The sequence below is a fragment of the Alnus glutinosa genome, chromosome 4, assembly GCF_958979055.1.
Source record: "Alnus glutinosa chromosome 4, dhAlnGlut1.1, whole genome shotgun sequence".
Classification (NCBI taxonomy): Eukaryota; Viridiplantae; Streptophyta; class Magnoliopsida; order Fagales; family Betulaceae; genus Alnus; species Alnus glutinosa.
Genome location: NC_084889.1, coordinates 5,415,507 through 5,438,957, shown reverse-complemented (window position 1 = coordinate 5,438,957; position 23,451 = coordinate 5,415,507). Strand labels below are relative to the sequence as shown.

At 35.6% G+C, this 23,451-nt stretch overlaps 2 protein-coding genes across 3 annotated transcripts; one reads left to right on the top strand and one right to left on the bottom strand.

Annotated features, from left to right (window-relative positions):
• Positions 1 to 633: 633 nt before the first annotated feature.
• LOC133866711 (vacuolar protein sorting-associated protein 45 homolog) lies at positions 634 to 11,891 on the bottom strand. 2 transcript variants are annotated; one of them, XM_062303330.1, is made up of 13 exons: positions 11,604 to 11,891; positions 10,763 to 10,964; positions 10,567 to 10,646; positions 9,897 to 10,124; positions 9,670 to 9,795; positions 9,470 to 9,550; positions 9,238 to 9,379; positions 8,944 to 9,122; positions 4,001 to 4,156; positions 3,755 to 3,862; positions 3,557 to 3,678; positions 1,872 to 2,003; positions 634 to 1,303 (listed from the first exon to the last, which is right to left on the bottom strand). In XM_062303330.1, exons 1-13 carry the CDS (start codon positions 11,691 to 11,693, stop codon positions 1,243 to 1,245), a joined length of 1,707 nt encoding a protein of 568 aa, XP_062159314.1. In that variant the 5' UTR covers positions 11,694 to 11,891; the 3' UTR covers positions 634 to 1,242. The 2 variants fall into 2 exon arrangements, with proteins under 2 accessions (XP_062159314.1, XP_062159315.1); XM_062303331.1 differs by lacking the exon at positions 11,604 to 11,891 and adding an exon at positions 11,258 to 11,295.
• A 4,653-nt stretch (positions 11,892 to 16,544) lies between these two features.
• On the top strand, positions 16,545 to 23,094 carry LOC133866486 (putative UDP-glucuronate:xylan alpha-glucuronosyltransferase 3). Its single transcript, XM_062303025.1, has 4 exons — positions 16,545 to 16,612; positions 20,189 to 20,395; positions 20,672 to 21,309; positions 21,805 to 23,094. The coding sequence occupies exons 1-4, from the start codon at positions 16,554 to 16,556 to the stop codon at positions 22,833 to 22,835; spliced, it is 1,935 nt and encodes a 644-aa protein (XP_062159009.1). The 5' UTR covers positions 16,545 to 16,553; the 3' UTR covers positions 22,836 to 23,094.
• The last annotated feature ends 357 nt before the right edge of the window (positions 23,095 to 23,451 follow it).

Here is a 23,451-nt window from a genome sequence, read left to right as displayed (position 1 = left end):
AGTCTATATTTACCAAATATGTTCATTTTTCTAGAAAATATTTGTCCTTTAAAATTGAGAGCTTCACATTGACCTCTTTAATAAGGGTTTTTTATTTGGAATTTCATATCTAAAGTTCATAGTTGTTAAATGATATGAAAATTTTAAAATGAGTCATGAGCATGGATTTGGGTTAGGTCAGAAACTTTTATGGCCAAAAACCTCATATAAATTTTTTCTTTCAAGTCTTAAAACATTTAGAAGCAATAGTCCTTTAGGTGGAGTTAAAACTATTTCAAGAAATTAAGTATTTCTCATAAATTGCATCAAGAAAAAGCTTTGATTAAACTTAGAAAGTTTCTATCCAAACACATGCTTGGGAGTTGGGAGATTGTTTGATTCAAATTTTATTAAGTAATTAAGTGACAAGTCTTAGATGGGTTTTGGGCCCAATGGGCCATGTTGGCTAAGTGTAGTACACTAGCCACATGGTAATACGAAGATTTTCTACCGTGAGGTGTTGCATACAGGAAAAGCAAGCAAAGTTAATGAAATTTGGCTAGCTTCATTCACAAAATTTGGATGGTCAGGAATGAATTGACAAAATTGGAACAATGCCAATCAAAATGAGCAGGAGTATGATCCACTGCAACCAGCAAAAATAAAATATGATTTCCCGATCAAAGTGTATGTAACATCCCAAATGGCAAAGAATTTCAGTACCTGGTTTATATACACACAATATTCAAAAAAACTTCCCGTGTAACCAGATCATTGATTGCCAAAGTAAAAATAAAATCCACAGCTCAACTATATCCTCAATTGTTACTTTTCACAATATATATAACTACAAATGGATATATCAACAAGCATGTACACAAAAATTAAAGTAACTTTTTGTATATTATTTTTACAATTTTTTTTTTTGCCAAAGTTTAAAATTGGTTCCCATGAATCACTTTCTTTCCTGTTATGCTCTCTAATTTCTCTTCTTTTTTTTTTTTTTTTTTGTGGGGGGAGGGGGGGTCCATTTTTGTCAACGATTTTAGTCTTCTTAAAACCTATTCAGCTATCATTCCTATGCAAATTGGTTAATATTGAATGTGTCTTGTGCAGGAAAAGTGGTATGATTCCGATGAGCCCTCATCAAGCTCCTATTTCCAATATTCATAAACAATCTTACCACTGCCAGTCACTAAGTCAAAATCCCGGTATAAAGCCGCAAATAATTACCCAACTGACTCTCAAGACGCATGGCAGGCTTCAAAGCACAGTAGTGCTAGGACGAGCTATCCTCTGAGCTTCTTCCAAGTCCTTCAGAAATCTGCATTTCGGCCAAAATGACTGGATCAGAGAAATGTATTGTGTAAAGGATAGTTCCACGTAAGTAGGCTCCAATTGACTAAACCAGCCGCAACTCATCACCATATAACCAAATCGAATCCTAGTCTAAATTTAGGAATATTTGTATTCGGATTTATTTTCTATAGGGTGTGACTAAATTTATATGTTAGCTGTCTACTTATAACAACCCTCCGTTCTACATGCTTGGTCAGGATATGGAACTTTAAAATTTTGGCTACTTCTAAAACTTGTAGAAGCCAGAAGCCATAGAATGGATGCAACCCACAGGGGATGATAATGCCAAATCCAAATCCCCAAGCAGAACAGAGTTTCACAAAGAGTTGAAACAACTTGATGCAAGCTAACCTACAACACCTATATCAATTTTGCAACTCATGCAAGAAAGATGCGGGCCATATAAATTAGAATCTAAATTTAATGCTACTGCACCAAGCATGAAGCACAGTGAGCAAAGCAATAGCGAACTTCTGTTATGCCTATTACATACGTACCTCCATCAAAATGGAATTGATGATTCGGAAACATACCTCTTAGAATTCAGAACCACAGAACCACCAAGTACAAAACGAATTCCAGAATTGCTGGCATTTTGTAGAGCAACAGAACGTGACTCTTCATATGTTGTCCCTCCAACAATGAATATGACTACTTCCTGGGGCCTGCTTAAAGATAAAGTGCATGTCATTCAAACAATATTACCAAAAACCTTGTGCAATTTTTTGTTATCTTATTTGAATATCATAATTATCACTTCAACAATCAAAGATCATCTCAAATATAAACTCATGTCTGGGTGATAGAAGAACTTTTGAGTAAAATGGTAGAGAAACTTGGGAGTGAAGTTGTCATCAGGGGCATATAAATCCAATTTCAAATTAAGGACATGTTAGACAAGAATGGAATAGCTATTCTATTATTTGGTTGTGCATCATTACCTATTCCTCTAAAAAAATTGAGAAATAGCTATCCCTGGAGAAATAGAATAGCATTTTCCAAAACACCACAATATTTTTAATTTTTTCTTTAAACATAAAAATAAAATAAAATAAAAACTTCATCACGTTTATTTGGCATTTTTCTTACATATCTCGTGTACTTACGGTGCACCGTTTTTAATGAAATTGAATACTTATCAAAAAAACATCTACGAGTATGGGAATCAGTTCAGAAAATAGTGATCGGCTAATAGTTGTCACCAGAGAAACTAAAAGCCTAGTTTTTGGGGTAGGCTGGATGGCTTCAGTACTGCCTTCAACAAACTGAGGGAGCACAGCCACCTCAGTTAGCTCATATTTTATCCACAAAGCCAAGATCCACAAGTCACTTCATTAATAAACTACAAATATTGCGAAATCTGCTATGGCACCAGTCTTGTATAAAGTTCCCCACTAAGACCTCTGACATCCCAAAAAATTAGTCTAACATTAAGAAGTTAAATTGCCCACATTAAGTTAGTGGATTATAAAGGTGTTTGTGGGTGCTAAGTTCCACATAAAAACTAGCTGAGACTTGACTTTATAAGTGATTCTAGAGAGCTCCAATTTTAACTTAATTAGTCCGTTTAGAGTGATAGCGCATAAGTGGCTAGCGCTTTTCTTATGTCGTTATAAGACCACTCGAGGCACCATATGTAGCAAGAGTCAAGGTGAAGCATCAACGCCCAAAATGAGCACGAGGTCAAACTCCCAAAGACATGAAATGCCTCAATTAGTGATCCACCCCAAGTATGTAACCTTCCCTAAAACATGTTGATACAATTTAATAAACATAACATTACAATTCAGTTTGCTTCAAATGAGCCATCTAGGAACCTACATACCTTCTTTCAACAAGTGCTAAGAGTTTGAATTTATCATCTCATATATCTGCTGGGAGCATCGAGTTATTTTAGAAGCTTGCTTTTTTATGAGGGGGGGTACTTCCTAAAATTATTCTCATTCTTAAATAGTAAATTTAGTTACATAACTACTATTATCTTGACTCTATTTCTCGACCATATATATATATACTTCAGCAGCTCAATATTAATTTCAGTCCACCATCTAATCCCCCAAAACTAGCAGCAAAAGTCAAAATTCAGCAACTTTACTACCAGAGGCCTCCTGTAAGGACACTGCCGTAACCGAAAGATTAGGAAAGAGACCATGCCACATTCCAAAACTTGCAAGAGACTCAACCATGCTGGGAAGAAACAGTTATTTTGGCTACAAACCTGCCCTGCTGAAAATGATTGCCAACATATGGGTAGTCTACATCTCTCATCCGTCCCTTGATAATGCTTTCCATGGTTTGGAACAACAGTGGTTGGTGCTGAGTGTACACATTCTCAACGCCCTACAGAATGAGGGAAAATGATGTATAAGCATCTAACCACATCCTCAAGCAGCAATTACACTATTTCCTGACAAACCTTCAGTCCGCGAGCCATGTTACGAGCAATATTCAGAAAATCTCGATTCCCATAAAGATCCCCAGTTCGCTTATCAACACCCGCTTGCTTCAAGAGGAACTGGACAAGCTGTCATAGAATGATGGTCAATTTATCAAAACCAGTGAATCACCTAGCCACTACCAAGGAAAACAACGTTCAACATATTTACTGCTCTACTCAAAAGTCAAAGTATGCAGAAAAGAAATACTGGTTCGGTTATTTTACCCCTGGTTTGTACTTGGCAGACCGAGAAGCCAGTTTATTAAAAAGCTGCATCAATTGAACAGGGCTTTCCTTCTCGTAGCGCAAAGCATAAAGCATCACCAAGCGTAAACGATCAATATCAGATATACTTTCATTGTTTAAAAGATTTGTCACTGCCTGCATAAAAGTTTGAAAGGAAAGAAGGTCATTGCTCAACAGTCGAACCTTATACCATATATTTCTGACTCTAGTTTCAAGCATAGATAATATACTTGGGTACCATTTCAAAGTCAATATCAGTAAATGAACATTTTGTTTGAGATAGTAACTTGACTGGCGCAAAACATGATACTGATAGAAACAATAATTCTGAAGACCAAATAGCATTACAATCTAGTAACATAGAAATGTGAATTAGATAGAATAAAACATATATCCTTTTCTTGCATACGCATTTTCTTTTTTCTGATATGACATTCTTGTGTTAATTCCATATATCAATATACTTCCAATCCCCCATGAAACATTAAGGAACCTAATCAAAAGAAATTAACATTAAGGAACACCCCTCTCCAGCTTTTTTTCTTTTTCAGTCTTCTTTTAAATTCCACATTGACACATTTAGATTTTAAAATCTCTCTAAACAGTGTTGGCTTTTAATTTTATCATATTCTATACTTGCATAATTACTGTTGATAATCTCCAACCAGAAGACACTAGTGTATGATACATGTACCATGTTCTTTGATCAATCTCTCTCTCAATTCGTTCCCATAACATTTTGCTGGCCTCTCTATTATCTCAAGCTTTTGCATTTTTTTTTTGCCCTTTTAATAGTTAGGCTGTATATGTTTTTTTTTTATAAGTAGTGAGGCTGTATATGTAAAATGTACAATGATGATGAAAGTTATAGTGACAAAAATGTAAATTTAGAAAAGGACTTCCCAACATTATTAATTTTAAATGTGAGTCAAGTACTCTTGTATCCTGTAAGGAGAGACCCGCGGGGGGGGGGGGGGGGGGGAGCTATTTTCTTAGACTTGAAGATTACATCTCTCTCTCTCTCTCTCTCTCTCTCTTAGTAAGTAATCAAAATATTATTAACTATTAAAAGTGCAAAGCAAAACCCAGGTACACAGGAAGATCATATAACTCTTATATGCAGTCACCAAAGTTCAACCAACAATCACTGTACAATGCTGTAAGTTACAGTGAGAAAAATGTAAATCTAGAAAAGGAGCTTTGTCACAATGTTAACTTTAAATAAGTATTCTTGAACACAAAATGTTAGACAGACACATTATTTTGCTCTAGAGTAAAAGTGAGGAAAAGTTGGACCCTTTGACTGCTCACTTATATGCATGTCTTCTCAGATTTGAACATTGGTAACTCTTACAGTTATACACATAACTGTAATCAACATGCATACTTGTCCCATGTAATAGTCCAAAAACCTGCATATTCAAAGTAGGGAGAAAAATACCACAAACAAGTAAATGAAGGATGTTGCAAGGACTTGGGTACGGTTGTTGGGCATGGATACATGTCCAAGTTTCAGATTGGTCTATTTTTCCAAAACCTTTCCACTATTCTGAAGCAATGCCCTTTTACACAAGTCATGTAGTATCAACATGGGTGGGATAACTCAAGGGTGTCAGTAAGACAACATGAAAACATAAGTTCAACGACATAAAACTAACTTTGAAGCCTCAACACATATTAAACAAAGCTTTATCCACTTGGTTGATAATATTCTTGTAACTGACTTTGCACAAGCTAATTATAATACTGTGGGTAAACCTAGGTTTTGTTGGTTTCGAAGGCTAGCTTTACACCCTAAAAATTCAATGAGAGCAAATCGAAAACTTGTGGAGAGCTTAAAAGTAGGAGGCGATTTTTTCCAATAGACTTGGACACGAAATAGACACAAGTTGACAAAAACACTTGAAAATAGAAACTCTCCAGAATGCCTAGCACTTACTTTTTAAAATCTTCAAATTAATTGGTACAAAATAAACCAAAGGTGAACCCTATCTGTGGTTGTACTTGCAGCTTATCAGACTGTAGTTTGGGAGGAGGAAGATGATTATTGGGAGGGATTGCCCTTGGATTGGGCATTGGAAAGGGCTTTTGGGGAGGAGGCCTTGGCAATTAGGGATGCCATGGAAGAAGATTTTCAGCGGGAGAAAATGATTGCGCGCCAAAAGTCTAAAGGAAAAAGGGAGCTACTTAATTTGCATAGTTCCATCAATTATGGTGTTGCGAAAGATCCTTCTAAGAGTAAGAAAGGCAAGGCACACATGATGTAGGTTTGTGTGCTTTGGTGGGTGGTGGGTTGTTTAGTATCTTACTTCGGTTCTATTGTAGTTTGTTTTGGGGTTTTTCTTCGGTTTCAGGGGTTTGGGTTTTGTTGTTTCTGTTGGGTTTTTGCGGGTTAGCTTTGGTTGTTCCTGTGTACGTAGGAGCGCCTTACGCTTTCATTAATAAAGTCTTCTTACTTATCAAAAAGAAAAAAGAAAAAAAGCTTATCAGACCACAGTTTATTGGGTTATCCATTGGTCTAAACTCCAAGGGAGGTTAAAGGACACTTCTTTTAATTTTTGGTGCAGTGGTGCCTTTAGGTGAGTCCAGTAAGAGGATAAAGCAATACAAATGAAAGGTACTCATGTCATTTTTGCATATGATTTTTATGTTTTGGATGTCAGTACTAGCAGTCAATTTGTTTAAATGATCCATTACATAAGCATGCACTGGACATGATTTTGTAGGGATGAGCACACCCCAAGTTCATGCACCCAGTAAATCAATTAGCAACTTATATTTACAACAATCCTGAGCATACTAATAAAAAACTGTGCAACCACCAACAGGACAACACCTTTTTGCTTACCATCCATTGGGCTCAACAACTCTCATTTTTATATAACTTCACCTATGTTGAATCATTGAGGTCTAGGCCACTTAAAAATCTTGCCCTGATTAAAGTCCCAACTGGACTTTTAATAACCGCATATTTGTAACACCTAGGTGCTTTTTGATCCTACTGAATCAATGTTATTTCTGAACCCCTCCATAAAAAAACCCTTCGCAATATGGTCATCCACCATCCATGGTGAGGAAATATAGTTGACTTTAACCTCTTCTTCTATAATTAAAGAATCATGTAGGAAACATAATCTTCCAACACTGGGGCTCCATTTACTTTGACGTAAAACTTTTTGAGGGAATATTTTTTACCAAAAATATTTTCAAGGAAATCTAATTGTTCTCCATTATTTGGTGCAAACCCAAAAAAAGATCTCGGAAAAATATTTCAGGTGTTTGTTTGGCATGAAAATCATTTACACACAATCACCACCCATTCGTCCAAAACCACTGTGAATCACCCAATTTCTCAAGAAAGACAATATTGAAAAATTCATGGCTTGGGGGGGTTGCCAAGGGAGGAGGGTGATGGTACAGGCGGAGGGTGGTGGTGTTGGCAGAGGAAGGAGGCTTTGGGGAAGGGTGGAGGTTTCAGGGGTGGGTGGATGGTGTAGGTGGTGCAAGGGGTTCACCCAAGGGGGGAGGGGGAGCGTCTTAGCATTATGGGGAAAACAGTTCATATTTTAAAAAATGTACGTCGTTTTCCTAAATTTGATAAGATGAATTGCGTTGACTTGAAAATAACTTACGTTGACCAAAATTTTACATCGACCACAAACACTCGAAATGAGGAAAACATTTTCTCAAAAACTTTTTACGTCAAAACAAACAGTGCCTCATCCTCAAAATAAAGCCAACCACCAATTGAGCTAGCCTAATTCATCTCATCTCATACTTATTAACGTAAACAAGGACTCATTAAGGTTTAACACAATTCACAAACATCATGATTGTGCTCTATGTCCATAATAGTTCACACTCACTCAAAAGTTTCCACCACTAGAACAAAGGAATTTCCAACTGCAGTTGAATTTCACTAGATCATTCATTACTTAAGTCAGGCCTTACATTCTTAGTCTTATCAACGGACACTAATTGGAAACAAACAGCATATCCTATGAACTGCCTCTTTGAAATTTAAGTTCTCAAATTACATAACGACCTCGACTGTTGGACTCTCTAAGAACTTGTCAATTAATCTTCTTGCACACAATATTATTAGTTTGAACATTGCGCCATTAACTCCCCAACAATTCAGTAATGAATTGAGTTGAACCATGGTTGGTGTGACCATTAGTTCCAAAATGCAAAACTAAAAGCTTCTCTCACCAGCAATTTTTGTACATTGTTTAAAAAAAACAATTTGTAAATTCATATTACCACCATATTTGAACATTGAGTTAAAAGCATAACCCATCTAAATCTCTCTTCATATCTATGCATGTTGATACATCCATGCATGCACACAAAAAATGCCTCCAGATCAAACATCCATGTTTGCAGCCTCCTTTACAAAGATTATTAACTCCTTGCACTTGATTCATGATCATATATCGGTAATCATTTCAGCAACATATCGCAACTGATTGAAATGGAATCGCAAACGTGGAATTTGTACTCATGCATGTTTAAATGATTTTATCAAACACAATGGTGTCTTTGGAGAGAGCGGAACGCAAGAAGCTTTAAAGATCGTGAAAATGGATTGTTAGAGATGAAGAAGATGAGGTTATAATCCCTTTAAACATGGAGAGAAGAATGGAATAGTTTGCCTGTTTCTAACTTTTTTGAGTTTTTGGAATTTTGCTATTCTTTTTCTATACTTTAGGAGTTCTCTTGTGTACTTCATATGTACTACGATTGCGCCCCTATGCACTTTGAGCGAATTTACAACAGTTATAAAAAAAATTAATTTTATAAAACGATTATCTAAGAAAATGTATATCTTACTAGGACCATGGCTAAACATGAAGTCAATATAAACAAAATTTAGAGAAAACCTTTAAAGAGAAAACACTAAGGAATCCACCACACACTACCTCAAAAGCAGCAACTTGACCACCATTGCAAGCCAGCTCCTGTTCTGTTTGTGAAACTAACATGAGTTTCCGCTCTTCAACTATCTTGCTCATTTCTGTGACCAATGTCACGTGCTTTGAAACATTTCCTTGCATTTTTTTGTATTCAGGGTAATTGTCAACAAATTTGGCCATGTCTTCTGCAGAAATTCAAAACAATTGGAATGATCCATTGTTATATCTCAAGCCACCACGGCTAAGGTTAATTTAGTAAAGAAATATCTTGCTGCTGAAATTATCAAGCCTCATACAAACCTATTGTCTGGATGTTCTGATTACTTTTTGCAATCTGCTGAAATTCATCCACCAATCGCTTGATATTCATTCCAATATCTCCAAAATTCTCATACATGTTAGCTTTGAAAAAGGAATCTTGTTCTGATGACAACACAACCTCCTATAAGCAAGATTGAACAAATATCATTTTCTAAGCAATACAAAATATAAAAATAAAAATGTGCACTATAAAAGAGAAATTCAGCTCAACCTGTTGATCCGTCGGAAATTTGCCAGTGCTTCTCAAATCCACCTTGTTGTCTTGAATTCCTATCAACTCATGAACCATTGCCTATAGAACATGACATGATAAATGAGTTGCAGAAATGTTAAAACCATCCATGTTATCAAAATAATAGAGGCATTTCTTGTAAAAAAAACTGGAAAAATTATAGCCACAAGCAAAAATACCTGATACGTCCATTGATTCAGCAATGGGGTCAGAGGATCATCCCTCCTATCAATTACCAACAACAACGGAGAAACTTCCGTTCGCCTGAAATCAAAAAGTCCACTTTCCTGCTGGTACATCAGCTTCTGTAACACCCCAAAAAGTATATAGATTAGGTTTTAAATACATAATGTGCAAAATTCATATCCAACTTGTCCGATAACTTCTTGCAGTTCACTTTACTTACTGCTGTTTCCTGTGCTATCCTCTTTGCAATATCCGAGGTCCTTTGATATCGAATAATAGGTCGTCTTTTGAATGCTAAGAAAACAGCTGCAATACCATCAACAACTCGGTCACAGAAGTTCTGCAAACTCGGAGGATCTACAACTGCTGGGAGAATATAAAGGTGATTTGATGGCACATTCAAAGTGAAATGGTAAGGATCAATTGCCACAAAGTCCGCATAGAATTCCTGCAAGATCATGACAATTTTAATATCTAAAATTGAATTTAATATGAGGTGACTAACAACCATGTCAAATGAAAAAACATCTACTCATGCATCAAAGCATGAATTGGACAGCTAAACTAAACAAATATCCATGCAGTGATTATGCTCAAACCAACCCAACATATGCAAGTCCATGACAATAGCATCATAATTATACTGTAAGCTTACCCTAGATTTTTATTTTTTATTTTTCATTGTTCTTCCAGTTCTCTTGAAGGTAACTATGAATCCATGATAGATTTCCTAATTTCAGTTGAACTAAACTCGGAGCACCTAAAATGAAATAATAAAAAGGAAAAAGGTGAACCGCAAAGGAAATTTTCACTTAAGCAGTACAGTATTTTGATTTTTTTTTTTTTTTTTGATAAGTTAGCAGTACAGTATTGGTCAATAAAAAAGTTACCTGAACTTGTTGGACAACTTCCTGTTCATCTGAATCAGCTAAATTATGAATCTGTGTATCCTTCAATAGGTTGGAAAAAACTGTACCAGAATTGGCATAAAAAATAGCTCTTTAATCAAAAGCCAATAACCATTGGCAAAACCTTGAGAATTTCAAATACAACTTCTGTAACTTCTCTCAAAATTTAAAAACTTACATAGGTGGTACTCTCCAAATCTAGGACTAGCTAGCTGGCGCCGCAAACGTTGGATATTCTCTGACGTGGGTCGTAGGAAGAAAACCGCCTTGAGATGCGACATTGATTCTTTTGACTTGGAAATGGAATCTACCAACTCTACCAAGAAGACTTCTTTCTGAAGAAGCTCGGACTGTGAATACGCAACACTAACTGTACTTACCTGCAAATCATCAACCAAAATGCACACTCATCAAACCCACATTCATCTTTACTGTTTAATCCACTAGGGCCAATCCAAATCTAACAAGTAAGGTGGCATTCATCAACTATTTGAAATTAAAAATACTAGATTACACCAAAAAATCAAATGTAAACAGCACCAATTGAAGGCACAACAAAGGGGCATTGCAGTTTGTCCATCTCATGAAAATTGAACGAGCCCGTTAACAATTCACAGTATAAATCTATCACACAACAAGGGTTTACTAAAAAAACAAAAATTAGAGCCAGCACCAGAGTTCCATGGTTTCACCAACGTTTTCGTGAGGCTGGATACCACTTGTTCCTGTAATTGCCCACTTGATTTGTAAACGTATCAGTACGCACGCGCGCGCACATACACAAGACAATGAAGCATTTTCAGATTCATCTTAATGGGATATTCATCTTAAGCATTTTCTCTGTACAATTTTCTGAGAAATTATACAAGATAATTGGGAACTCGAATTTCAAACCCTCGGTTTAAGTAATCCTTATAGAACTCTCTTATAACAAGTAAATTGCAGTAAAGTTTTCCACATAATTTTGCTCAAATTTCTCAGAACCCAAACAGGTGAAGGATTTGAGGAGTGGGGGGTACCGTGTGAGAATCAAGGATGAGAACCTTCATGCCCGAGATGTCTTGCAACATCCGGTTGATGTAATCACGAACGGCTGTCACCAACGACATCTTCGGTGTCCACTCTAATATACGGCTGTGATCTTCTGATGATGAAGGTTGTGACGGTGTTTCTGGAGCGGAATCGCAGTTGTATCGGATTTAGGAGCCCTATTGAAGTTTGAGAGACGAGTCAGATCTGCGGCATGCGACACGGAATGAGAAATCCGACAATGGACCAAGAGGTGCAAAACGCAGCGTTTCAGGCTTGACCCATCAGGCGAGACTGTAATTTTTTTTTTATATTTCACAAAAACAAAATAGTTTAAAAATAAGGTGTTTAATGAGGATTAAAGAGCACTCCCAATGGATTATCTATTTGTAACTTTAAGCTAGAATAGATAATAAAAGTGTTAAAAAGAGACTCCATCAGCTTATGTATTCCAACTCTATAATAGATTTTCCTTAATTCCATAAATAGTGGAACTCTACATGTAGAGTTATACTATTCACTTATCTATTTTTTTTATTCTTTATCTCCACTTTTTTAGCTTTGCTTTTTTCTTTTTTCCCTCCACCACTCCACGTTCTTTTTTTTTTTTTTTCTTCCTTTATAGTGGAGATTTAAGAGAAAGTGTGCAAAGTAGTGGAGTTATAAAGCGAGACCCACGTGAAAAAAAAAATACTATAATGAAATAAATAAATTAAAAATAATAAAAAAATAATATAGAGTTAAGAATAGATAATCGGATGTATAGTGCATTTAAAATTCATTAGCTAAACTAGATAAAATAGATTTTGATTAGCTCTAGATTGAAAAATACATAAACCATTGGGAATGCTCTAACTCGAAATCATTTTACAAAACATGTATTATGAAGTTATAAACACACTTGATCGTGATAGATCAATCGGTTACGGATCATGCCTCAGGAAGCGGAGGTCATTAGTTTAAATCTCTCGTCTTCTTTTTATGTAAATATGTTAAAAAAAAAAAAAAAAAAAAAAAAAAAAAAAAAATTACTCTTAATCATTCCATTCATTTTTTGTCCAATAATTTAAGAGCATGTCATGTCATATTTCCTACTGAACAATATTTATTATGCATCACTAAAACGTCAATGCCATGTGTGTATTTAAAAACCATGTTAGTGCCACGTCAGTTGGAAAATTACCCAAACAAAAAATTAACCCCAATTTGATTTACCCTTTCTTGATTTCTCCGTAACCCCCAAAATCGCATGAACCTTAATTTTTCATTTTCTCCCCAAATCGCACATACAGGGACAAATGAAGCATAAGGATTCGATTTTTCTCTTTTCTCTCCAAACCGCACAAACAAATGCCAGTCGAAATGGCATCTGGTCGCCTATTTGGAACCAAATGAAGGATTCGGTTGCACAAATAAGGTATGTTAATCCTGATTTTTGTCATTAGAAGAGACATTGATATGTTTTGATAGTTTGAGGAATGACAATGACACAATTGGTAGTTTAAAAAACATTAACAATTGAGTGATAGTTTGAAGGAGATACGTATATTTTTTTTCTCTCTTTTCGGTACATGACAAACGGTGAATATTGAGTATCAATTGCAGAACTAGTCAAAGTCATCATCTAGATCTTTTTTCAGTAGGTTGTAATATAAAGTCTTAGATATGTAATTGCGGGTTAACTGCACTATTAAAGACTGTCTAGATTGACCATGGACGATTTTAAAGTTGCGTCTGTTATGATGGCAAATCGGTAAGTAGTTTTATAAATTTAATTACAGACATTCAATATAAAGTTTGTTTGAGCTGTAGATCATGCATGACTTAATTACAATGAAGGGTCTGTTTGGGTTTGTGATTTCAAAAAGTGCAATTTAAAATAACGAATTTAAAATGTACGATTTAAAAAAATAATTTTTAAAAACACAGATAAACATTTTATAAAATAGCAATTTAGCCTTTGAAATTATGCGTGTAAAAAAAAAACACCCTCTTATTTGTGATTTGAAAAAACATATTTTTTGAGTTTTCATATCTCAATTTTTAAAAATACAGTTCCCAAACGATTTATGTTTTGTGATTTGATTTAAAATCGTACTTATTGTATATGAAATTGCAAGTCCAAATGCACCATAAATGTAAACAAATTTGAGCTTAATAGAACCCAAATACTTTACTGCGTATTAATGATTTGAGAAGATAAATAATAGGGCTCACACCAAGGGCATGCATCAAGTTTGACCATCTTCTTGTAGCAACATGTACACGAAGAAAAAAAATGTACGTATCCAGGACCAAAATCCAAATTAAGAAAAGAATGAAAAAATATTAAGAAAATAAGGGGCCTACAATCTAAACTTGTCTGATTAAGTGATAAGTAGCATACCGATAAGGGGGATTAACACTTCAAAGGGAATGAAAAGACAAGCTTAGTGTTGGTTAGATTTAGTTTTTTATTTTTCAAATATCAAAAGAGTTCCAATAGTTGGCAACTTACTGACATGCTATGGCTCCTTTTCTTATCCCAACATGCAAATAAAATAAGCCTGCCAATTTTTTTCATGGCACTAGTAGGGTTAAGCATGGGGCAGCGACCCTGGGGGAGGGTGTTTGCCTCTTTTTTGGCCCTGTCTTGCACTTTAGCGAGTTGCGAAAATCGCACCGTGCGGGACGGGTTTAATACATAGATCTATAAGCATGAGAAACCAAACCAAAGCTATATTTTCTCAGAAACCAAATTAAAAAATCAGATACGGTGCGGGTGCGAGTGTGGGGCAGGGCAGATTCCTGTTAATTTCCAAACGGACCACCTGCAGCCTACGCCGTACCGTGTGGGGGGCCCAATATTTGGCTTGTGACCCGTGTGGCATATGCAGTTTTGTGAAATTTTGGGGTTGGATCGGGCGGGCCGGGGGCTTGCGGGTCTGCTCACTCCTAAGCACTAGTGAGTCGCACCACCCTCCAACTTGTCAATGGGGTCTAGAGGTTTCGTTGAAAATAGTTAACTACTTGAAGTGGCAGAGCTAGATCTTATGCTTATAGAGGTGAGATTACAATTAATTAAGAAGACATTTACATAACCCTCAAATTACTACCTATCTGATAATGCTGCCATCAAACTCTGAATTGAGACAATGTTCCTCCCTAATTTACTAAAAAATTAACAATGTTTTATAAGGCCATCAAAAAGACAAATAACTTTAAAATTTGTTAAATAAAACAAAAGTACTCTTATAAATTCGGGGATTTTTTTTTTTTGTTTTTTGAGAAAAAGAAAATTGTTATTTAAGAAAAAACAAAACTTTTATTTTTAAAAAAATGATTTTTTTAATTTTTTTTTATTGTTTCTTAAAAAAACAAAAATTTTAATTTTTTTAAAAAGAAAAATTAAAATTTTCTTTTAATTTTTAATTTTGGCCACCCTTGGTTTTTATGTATTTCTTTATTTATTATATATTTTTTAGTTTTAGTTTTAGTTTCTTTTTTTTTTTTTTTTTTTTTTTTTTGAATTTTTAGTGTTTTTATTTTATTTTATTAAGGGTATTTTTATCATTGGGAAGAACATTGGCAATTTTTGGTTGTTTGTGGGACATTGTCCAAATCGAAAGTTTTTGGATGACATTATTAATTGGGTGGTAGTTTAAAGAGGGTATGTAAATTTTATCCGATTAATTAATATAAAGCAATATTATATTTTAATATGCTTTACTCAAAAGTCAACATGAATTATTTCTATATTCCAAACCTTCAAAAAAGAAGAATTGCATGCACAATTAATAACTTTTTTAATATTTAATTATCTATCAATGGTATGTAATTATTTAGGAATTATTTTCCATAGTGCCCGAAGCTCCTAGTTCCTGTCACATTTTGAAAGTAGTAGGTTAAAATCATAATAGTAATAGTAATTGTATGGACAATGATACTGTTAATAACTTGGGTTTGGTCAAACCCAAATTGGTTGGCCAAACCCATATTTCCTCCAATGTAAAATCGACACGTCACGTAAATGTTATTTCATTTTCATGTGACAACTGTAAATTTAAATCATTGCGCTATCAACGGACCAAATGATTACGGTTGTGTCCAAATGATTAAAGAGTCAAATCAAGCAACAGTTATCTTTACCTTCATTGTTTCTAAGCCAATCTCGTGCGTTTACTATTTTGACATATATTATTTTAAGTTATTTGATATAATATTATTAATTTTTTTTAAATAATAATAAAACGATGCAGAATATTTCAAGTTTACTTCAGAATGTTTGAAATTAAGAAATAGTTTCAAAAAGGATCGGATTGGTGGAATCCAATCATGCAACAAACATTATTGTGATTATATATTTTCTATTTAAATATTAAAATTGTCTCAACAAAAAAAGGCATTTTAATTCAATAATACCATACTAAAAATGAATTCCACAAAATTTACTTTTGAAAGGAGTCAAAGATTAGCTAAAAAAATTGCCATTATTATTTTACTCAATTATTGCCCTTCCACACCAACTGAAAAGAAATAAATCATTATTAAAAAAAAAAAATTTAAAAAAATTGAAAATTTAAGGCTTCATAAAAAAAATAAAAATAAAAAACATCCTCAAACACATAATCAAAGTGTTTTTTTGCTTTTATATGATTCTCAAACTCCTGTCAAAGACCGTGAACCGTAGTAACTATCGAGACTAAACTCTCTCAGACTCGGTCTTTGACCGACAAGAATCCATAATCTCCGGTCACAGCCACCCCCATTCTCTTCAGGAACTCAGCCCCTCTGCTAAGATCAAAGGTCTCTCTCTCTCTCATTTCTACTTCGTTTCTTTTAAAAGGGTTTTCTGTTTCTACAAATTGACATTAAAAAAAGCTTTGCTTTGGTTTGTTTTTGTAGATCAGATATGGTGCCTCCCCCAGGCCAGGCTCAGATATGGTGCAACTGAATCAAAGATGAGAGGAAGCTGCTCGAGCCCCGTTGAGCCCAGGCTCCGCTTGTCTGCTTCCACAAAGTCAGCTTCCCTTTCTTTTATTGTTTGCCTCGTTATCTTACATTGTTTAGTGATCTTTTTTTTTTTTTTTTGATAAATCATTGTTTAGTGGTCTTTGCTTTTGTTATTGGGAGAGTTGCTAGTTTTTTTTTTGCTGAAACTGCTTGATTGCTGCTTACTAGTTTAGTTCTCATATGATTATCGACCGAGTGTCATGAATGTTATTACAATTCACGATTTGGTTATTGTGGTTTTGTTAGTGAAAAAGACTATTGCTTCACTTCTTCTACATTGTTTTTGAATTGCACTTCGGAATTTTATTCCCAAGAAGCAATTCAGTGTTTTAGTTTAGCTCCCCATCTACCCCAATTAGTTGTGATAAGGCTTAATTCTGCTGGGGGCTGAGCCGCCTGTTAAGGGTCTTAGTGTCTTGATACTTTGTAGTTGATACTTCTAGTCAGGGTTGGCATGCTACAAATTCTACTCTAGGTCGGAATGGCTTCAATGCAAAACCTTGACTTGTTGCAGCCTTTGCTCCAATCAAGTGAAAAAAGTACGTTTCTTTACAAACAATAGATAAAATACTAAGATGCTTTGTGTGGATTGAAGCAGCTCTGACATGAATGTGAATGAGATGCTTGGTTTTGGTAAGCCAATGAAATAGGCCTCATATAAGTTTTTCGATCTTCTTTATATTTTTGCCTCTTTTCTTTTTCCATGATTTGAACTCTAACTAGAAATCGGTTGTAGCTTGGCCTGCCTCATTGTCTTGTGGTTGGTTTTCCTAATTTTGATGATTTATCATTATATCTGTATAGGTTTCTCTTGGCTCGTGTGTTACTCAACTATCTTCGTTTATATAGGACTATAGTTATTCGTTGTGTGCCAATTTGATTGAAGTTTGACTTTATGAAACTGTAGTGATTGCTTATGGACTTTTATGCTCCATGGTGCTCAAATTAATAAGAGATCAGCTATATCCAGGGAATGTAGTGCAAAAAGTCTGGCAGCCAGAGTTAGTGACGAAACTTTGGTATAATTTGGAGAATGTCAAGACTAGAATTAAGTTGTGGCATGTCAGCCTTATTTATTTATGAAGTTCAGCGATGTGAGGTTGGAGAGGATATTATGTGTTGAGATTGAGCAGGAATTACAAATTTATTCATTTCAAGAGCAGAAGTTTCCTTGGACTATAGAGGTTCCCGTGAAAGTCTCTTTACGGTGTAGACTGCTGTATAGAGTCATATTGATGCAGGCTAGCATAGAAATCTTAGTGATAAGTAACCGGTGAGAGTCAATTTGTAGATTTGAGAAAGAGGAATAGAAACTTAGGTGGGATATGAAGAGAGAACTAATCTGATTTTGCTAAGATTCAGTTTAGTAAAGAAAGATGAGATGAGAGTTCTGAGAATTTCAGCTAGGGGCACAGAATGAATTGCTGAAAATATCAGCAAGAAAGAAAGGGAGTAGAGAGAAGATTAGCTTGGAAGAGGAAGAGGGAATTCTGAGTAAACAAAAACTCAAATCAATTGATTCCATTACTGTGAAAACATTACATGTATTTTTTCATAAGTAATCGACATATATTCTGCGGGTTTTGTTGGGTTTTTGCGGGTTAACTTTGGTTGTTCCTGTGTATACTACGTGTGTATACTTAGAGGCGCCTTACGCTTTTTTTAATAAAATTTTGCTTACTCATCAAAAAAATATATCATTAAAAGCATAAGATGCCCAAAAATACACAAGAAATACAAAAGGAAGCACCTAGCTAGAAGAAGCAAAAAAAAAAAAAAAAAAAAAAAAAAAAAAAAAAAAAAACAAAAAACAAAATCACAATAACTAAATATTACATGTTACATCCTTTTTATAGTGAATGTTACTTCCTAAGGGAGTACTGGAACATTTCAATGGAAAACAACTAAGACAGCTCAGTAGTTACTAAAATCATCTAAATTATAGCAGTTAACAGCTGTGAGGCAGCCACCTTTCTTCCCTATTAAGTTGCTTCATAGCTAAAGCCTTCAGTCTTAAGTAACTAACTTCTATTCTTCCCAAGTCGAGGAAACTATCACCATTGAAAAAGGATAACAAAAATCCTTAAACTGACTATTATTTTAATTTTTTTCTGTTCTAGAGAAAATATTCCAATAGGCTGCTGGAGTCATTTATGCTTGCTGCTGGTTGTTTCTCTTGCACTTTCTTCTCTTGGCTGCCATTGGCCTGAAAGAGGCGAGCTTTGTCCAGCCATGCGATGCCTGCTGCATCATATATTCTGACTGCTGAGAATTTGGTGAAGAGTAGAAACTACGAAGTATTCTAGTAGTTGGTGCTATATGTGTCCAGTGGATGCAGAAACTGTTGGTCACTTCCTTTTAGGTTGTTCTATTGCTAGGGTACTAAGGGCATTGATTTTCTCACAGTTGGTGTTTGCTTCTTGGGATTCAACCTCTAAAGACGGAAGTTACCTCCCCCCACCCCCCCCCCCCCCCCAAAAAAAAAAGAAGAAAAAAAACTAGAGGTGGAACGAGTGTTATCTATTCTCCCTTGTTTGAAGTGGTTTAACTGGTTGCAGAGGAACAAGAGGGTGTTTGAGTGCAAACTTTAGGATATAATCTTATATTGTATTTCAGTATTTATTTTCTCCGTTACTCCCATTACTTGGGTTTTGCCCATTTTGTGCTTTATATGATGTTTAAAGAAAATAAAGAAGTTTCTCCAGTCATTTCAAATATGTTTTGTTTAAGTCAGGAAAATGATATATGCTATGGAAGCAGTTAACTTTATTTGCAACACAAATCTCAAATCCATTTCTACTCGATCAAATTGTGTGACACGCACTTGGTGCAAATGTCTTCTATTAGTTGAGGCCATTTTTGAAAGGAGCTGCCTTGTCCACTGTAGTTTTTCTTTTATTACTAAATTAATTTCTTGATGAATATGTGTTACTAAATTATGTTTGTCACATCATAAATGTTTCAAGAAACTGACTATGTAGAGGAAGCAGCATAAATAATTTGTCATCTAAGAATCATATCATGCTAAGTAAGCATTGAGTTTCATCTTACATAGGAGGGGGGCATGTAATCAGTGTGCTAATGGAAGTTTGCAAGGGAATTTTTTTTTTTTTTTTCAATGTATATGGTTTGTGCCAACTGGATCCTATGTATGAAGAGACATTTGCACCGAAGACCTTCACCTAATAGTGGTGATCAAGACAGTATGCAATTTTATAAGGGTAGTTGGTTTTGTCTATAACAGATGGTTTTGTTACTCTTCATTTTAGGTCTCTTGCTTGCAATTTTATGCTGTTATCTAGCTTTGCAGTTGATCTGACTGTTTTATTTGTTATCTACTGAATAGGGGTTGGTGATTCAGAAAAATTTACATTTACAATTTTCTCGTATATCTATCTACATGATTTTGCAATGCACTGTTTATGAAACTGAACTAGGTAATCGTGTTGCATGTGGAAGTTGTCTTCAACATCATAAACTTTTTTGTGGCCATTTAAATTATTGCTATTTGTTTTGTTGCTTGTTGGGTTCTCTTTCACTTCCTTATACATGCATGGATGAAGTTTGGGCCTTCTTGGTACAGTGAAGAATCTAACAAAAGAAAGCCTCAAAGAAGTAAAGATTTTAAAGATGTTGCAAAGGCCCTCCATAATTCCGTCCAAGATAGGAATTTAAATTGCAAACCTACCTTGAAACTAGTGCTGGTGATTATTGTCTTGGGAGCCCTTGTGACATTCTTCCACTCTCCAGCTATTCATAATACAGATTATCAATCCCATTCTGTATCTCGGTATGTATTACTCATCTTGGTTTCTTTGCTTCTTACAACCCTGTTTAGTTTACTCTTTGGGATTTTCTTGCTTTTCTTTTAGTTTTCACATTACATTGAGGTTTTGTAAATTTACAATTACATTTTTCTTGTTGTTTTGCAACAGAATAATATATGCTCACCCCTCCTTTTCTGAAATTGCAATTACGACCTAAATCGTTATTCTCTATAAAGCATAGGGCATTTAATTTTTGTTATCTCTTCACAACATCTTGAAGGAGAAGCTTTTGCTTGCAGGTCAACTCTTGCAGAGAGATGGATAAGAGAGAGTGCTGCTACAGATCCACGCTATATATCTTTTTTAGACATTAACTGGGACCAAATCTCAAACATCATTGAGAAACTAACTGACATGAATGTGTATCAAGGAATTGGCTTGTTAAATTTTGATGACAGTGAGATTAATCACTGGAAGCAGCTGATTCCGGACGTCGAGCATGTTGTTCTGCACCTGGACTCCGTGTCACCCAACATAACATGGGAATCTCTATACCCTGAATGGATAGATGAAGAAGAAGATTTTGAAGTTCCTACTTGTCCTTCGCTACCCAAGCTTAAAGTTCCTGGAAAACCACGGGTTGATCTAGTTGCTGTCAAACTTCCCTGCAACAAGTTGGGGAGCTGGTCAAGAGATGTGGCCCGTTTGCACTTGCAGCTTGAAGCAGCAAGGATTGCTGCCTCTTCCAAAGGATATCATCCAGTGCGCGTGCTTATTGTGACGGACTGCTTCCCAATCCCAAATCTCTTCACTTGCAAAGAACTTCTCATACATGAGGGAAATGTCTGGCTTTTTCAACCCAACCTGAATACATTGAGAAATAAGCTGCAGCTTCCAGTAGGGTCATGTGAACTTGCAGTTCCTCTCAAGGCTAAAGGTCAGTTTGATACTAAGTGTATGTTGTTGGTTGGTTGGTTGTTATGTGTGTGTGTGGGGGCTGTGTCTGAGTTTACTTAAAAGTATTGGTCTAGTACAGAGGCCAACATATACTCAGGACAGTTGCAACTTGGTAAAAAGAGTTTAAAATGACCTCCAAAATAAGTAAGTTCACTAAGATATCTAATAATGAGGTAATCCTGACCATCTGACTGGACTTAGTACTGGTTGACTGGTTGTCAAGGAAAGTGATGCTGTCTAATTAGTAGAATTTTCTTCTCAAGAAAAACCTCCACCATATAACTCATATGGGGTAGGTCCAGTCCCTCTTGAGTCTTGATTTTATACCTCATGTATGGAAAACTCAAGCTGGGCTAGAAAAGGGAGGGAGGGGGGAAAAGAGAATGGAAAAGTGAGGAAGGTTTGCTTTTAGAATTAAATTGGTCTGGTAATTGCAAAACACTTTAAAGCAAGAAACTAACTTCTTTTTTAACAGAAAATTTTTACTCAGAAAGAGCACACCGTGAAGCATACGCGACAATTCTGCACTCTGCACATGTATATGTTTGTGGGGCTATCGCTGCTGCTCAGAGCATCCGTATGGCTGGTTCAACACGAGATCTCGTGATACTTATTGATGAAACAATTAGTGAATATCACAGAGAAGGATTGGCGGCTGCTGGTTGGAAGATCCATATAATCCAAAGGATCAGGAACCCCAAAGCTGAACGGGATGCGTACAATGAATGGAACTATAGCAAATTCCGTCTCTGGCAGTTGACAGATTATGACAAGATTATTTTCATTGATGCTGACCTGCTCATACTTAGAAACATCGATTTCCTGTTTGAGATGCCAGAAATAACTGCCACAGGAAATAATGCTACTCTCTTCAACTCAGGTGTGATGGTGATTGAGCCATCAAATTGTACATTCCGGCTGCTAATGGATCACATCAATGAGATTGTGTCCTACAATGGTGGGGACCAGGGGTATCTGAATGAAATCTTCACGTGGTGGCACCGGATCCCAAAACATATGAACTTCTTGAAGCACTTCTGGGAAGGCGATGAGGAGGAGAAAAAAGTGATGAAAACTCGTCTCTTTGGAGCCAATCCTCCAATCCTTTATGTCCTCCACTACCTGGGTAATAAGCCTTGGATTTGCTTCCGGGACTATGACTGCAACTGGAATGTGGACATTTTGCAGGAGTTTGCCAGTGATGTTGCGCATAAAAAGTGGTGGAAGGTGCATGATGCCATGCCGGAAAATTTGCATAAGTTTTGTTTGCTTAGGTCTAAGCAAAAGGCAGCATTGGAGTGGGATCGGAGGCAAGCTGAGAAAGGAAATTACACCGATGGTCATTGGAAAATTAAGATAAAAGACGAGCGTTTAAATACATGTTTCGAGGATTTCTGCTTCTGGGAGAGCATGTTATGGCACTGGGGTGAAAAGAATTGGACAGATAATGCTACTGTTACTCCAGCACCACCTGCAATTACTACCAAATCTCTCTCTTCTTTGTGACTTTAGTTCTTTTTCTTCACACCTCATTATTTATTTAGATGACACAGATCAACACATTGTCTCCTTTCAAATATCATAAAGAATGTCTCCTCTGTCGATTAGTTTTAGTGACTTTATTATTCATTTTGCTGTTTCTAGTTAGGTTGTTCTTTTTTTTATTCTTTCTGTATACTTATGAGCGCCTTACGCTTTCAATGAGACTGATTTATTACTTATTAAAAAAAATTATAAATAATATCTTCTTCTACTTCTACTTCTACTTCTTTCTTCTCAAATATCTTGATGGACCCAGCTATCCAGGTCGATGACTTTCATGTTCTTCCTTTTATGCCTTTTCTTTTCAATTGATTTTATACAGGTTATCCATCTGGGTGGCATAGTTTTGTGCACCTTCAATGCTTGACGCTCAAATCATCTGCGCGGTCTTCATTAATATAAGAAGTAGCCCTAACAAGATGACCATCCTTATGATAATGGTACTGGACTAGGAATTAGATGCGTTTATTCAAAAGCTTTCCATTTTGGTAATTATAAGTTACATTTTCAACATTTGTTCTGGAAACACTTGAGCAGACAAAAGGGTTGGTGTTGAGAGCATATACAGGTGTATACTTAT